At 40.0% G+C, this 2,858-nt stretch overlaps 1 protein-coding gene across 1 annotated transcript; it reads right to left on the bottom strand.

Annotated features, from left to right (window-relative positions):
* Positions 1-758: 758 nt before the first annotated feature.
* On the bottom strand, positions 759-1,930 carry PCYB_141510 (peptidase; the record flags this gene model as incomplete). The annotated part of the gene is made up of 2 exons (XM_004224622.1): positions 759-966; positions 1,146-1,930. 2 exons carry the CDS (start codon positions 1,928-1,930, stop codon positions 759-761), a joined length of 993 nt encoding a protein of 330 aa, XP_004224670.1.
* Positions 1,931-2,858: the final 928 nt, after the last annotated feature.

Consider the following 2,858-nt stretch of genomic DNA (forward strand, 5'->3'; position numbering starts at 1 on the left):
CCAAAATTAATTACTGAGTGCAAAAAAAAAAAAAAAATTTACAAATGTAAGCTTAAAAAATGCATGTCGCATTTATGTCCGCACTTAAGGGTGTTCCCAATTTGGGTGTGAATTTTACATGTGAGAAGTTTTTTTTTCTTCTCGGCAAAAAAATGCCCACACATTGTTATTCCATCCCTTCATGATGCCCACTCGTGTAACATCTTTTTTAATTCATACATTTTCATATCCATTTGTTCCCACACAAAACTGCAAACGAGTCATCCAGGGAGACAACCATTCGGTGTGTTCCCCTTCAAGAGTTACCATAGAAAAAAAAAAAAACGTCATAAGAGCGTTGCACATGGATTTAGCTACCCATGGATGGACCCTGTGAGCAGTACTACTTATCCACCACGAAAGCGCCACAATGCCGAATCGCCTCGTTCAGTTGGGCCAAATGGATGCGAAGTGGCTCACAGGCCAACCGATACCCATCATAACGGCTTCCTTAACATAGGTGCAATTTTCTATTTCTCTTTCGTTGCATGAAAGCGTTAAAGCATGGGGGCATGCGGCCATTTGGGTGGCCGTTTTATGCCCACTTCACGCATACCTCTTAATGGAAAAAATGTCACACACCCCATTATGCACTTGCGCTCTGGGGGAAATAATAAGGGGAAAAAAAGGTTACCAAAAAGACGGGAAAAAAAAAATTGACAAAAATGGGGTAGGAAAAACTTCGAAAAAATGGCAAATGGGCAACCCCCCCAAAAACGCTACACATTTCTGAGGTAAGCATACAACGTTGGAAACGCGTTAACTCCAATCGTAACGTGCGAAATCTCAATTCCGAGAATGCGCGCCAATATAAAGTTAACAATCTTTGTGAAGAAGAGGTACTTGGTTTCGATAAAGTTAAAATATATAAAAACCATGAGGGGGCATATGTAAGACAAATAGGTGTTCACAATTTCTTCGTTGATTCTGCAGGGGGAGAAGGGGAGGGATGAACTTAATGTTTCGCAAACGACAACACCATGTTATAGAGGGAAGGGGGAAGGGTGAAAAACGTACATGTATGTATATGCCCTCATGAGCACCCGCATATGTCCAATGATATGCTCAATGGCAAGTATCAAGGAAATGATTTGCTCACTCCTTACAGGCTATTTACACAGTAGGGAAGGTAGGGCTCCAAGATTCCCCATCCGTCAAAGCCAAAAATTGGACAAATGTTTAAAAGAAAAGAATCCACGAGGAAAGAAGCAGCCGTCGCAAGAGATATGAATAAAATCGAGTTCGGCTGTACACTTAAATTTTTGTTATTCTTAAAGTATGCGTAAAAATTGTAAAAAAAAACAATTACCAGAATACACAAAATGTCTGATATGGGGCCTGATAAATAAATAAATGACAGCTGAAATCTGCTTCTTATAAAATGTAGTTGTAGCCAATATAAATTTCCTGGTAACCCAAAGCCTGTTGTAAGCAGCATTATACATGGTATTATGAGGGTATGAAAAATGTCTAAATAATTTACAATGTCCAGATAGAGGTAGCCTTTGTAAACCATCGTAATGTCTCCGTATTTGTACGCAACAAGGGCGTGGGCAAATTCGTGTAAACATAATGATATGAAAAAGGAGAAAAACACAAATAGGACAAAAACTGCATAAGAATTATAATAATACAAAATGAAGAAAAAAAAAGAAAAGAAATAAGTTATCATTAGGAATAAATTCCCAATGTAGTAACCATTTGTTTTTATCCAAAGATGAACCCCACTTATTATTAACAAAGGGAACAAAGATAAAATAAACGACACGCCGTCTTGGTGCCTCTCATAAGCGTAACTTTTTTCTCTGCTCATGGAAAGGAAATTGCTGGCTACTCTTCTGTGTTCCATTAGTGTGTTGCTGCAAAAGAACATGTTGTTTTTTGGATCCATTTTGTGCAGTTCAGGGTTTACCTTCTTTCCCCCTAACGTGGTTCATGTTCGCAGGTCGCAGGTCGCAGGTTGCAGGTCGCTTCGTTATCTTCGTTAACTTCTTTATCTTCGTCAACTTCTTTACCTTCGTTAACTTCTTTACCTTCGTTGGCTTTGCCCGTGCAGTCGCTCCGTTCGTGGTGCTCCCCACACGTCATTTCCGCTGGTTCGTCCCTCCACCCCTGTCGCTTCTCACTTAACCGCCTAGCGAAATCTAGCACAGTTACCCCTACCTGCATACGCGTTTCCCCGATTGGCGGAAGGGTCTTACATCCACCGATTTAGAGGAAGCACACCTTCGCAAAAAAACAGTGGTTCTCATATTTCCATGGCTGTAACTTCGGTCATAGTAATACACTTTGTGCGTTTTGGGCTGTGTTCCTCCACCGATAAGTTCACAAATCTTTAGAGCTTCTCAACTTCCCTGCGCGCACGTGCAAAGAAATGGCCGTACAAATAACCCCACGTGTGACACAGAGCAATTTTTTTAGAAGCTCTTTTCTGTTTCCCCTTAACAAATTTGTCCCTACTTGGTTTCACTTATACACGCATCACAAAAAAATAGTTTTGCCACTATAATTTTGCTCCTCATGCGGATGCTTACCCGAACTTATCCTTCCGTATTATGCGTAAAAAATTTTTTTCTTTTCCAATTTATCGCTGCCGTCACAAAAGAAAGGCGCAAAAAATAAAGCTACTGCACGGCGCACATTTCAAAGGGTAAACCAAACAAGGGGCCTATCCACACACACTTGTAGAAAATAGTGCTTACAAATATATGCAGCCTTAAAAGGGGGAATTTTATTTATATTAAAAAAAAAATGCGCTAAAAGGCTAGCTATCTGAATGGTCCCCAAAAAAAAACATTTTAATCAATTGGGTTGAAAAA

The sequence above is a fragment of the Plasmodium cynomolgi genome, chromosome 14 (assembly GCF_000321355.1).
Source record: "Plasmodium cynomolgi strain B DNA, chromosome 14, whole genome shotgun sequence".
Classification (NCBI taxonomy): domain Eukaryota; phylum Apicomplexa; class Aconoidasida; order Haemosporida; family Plasmodiidae; genus Plasmodium; species Plasmodium cynomolgi.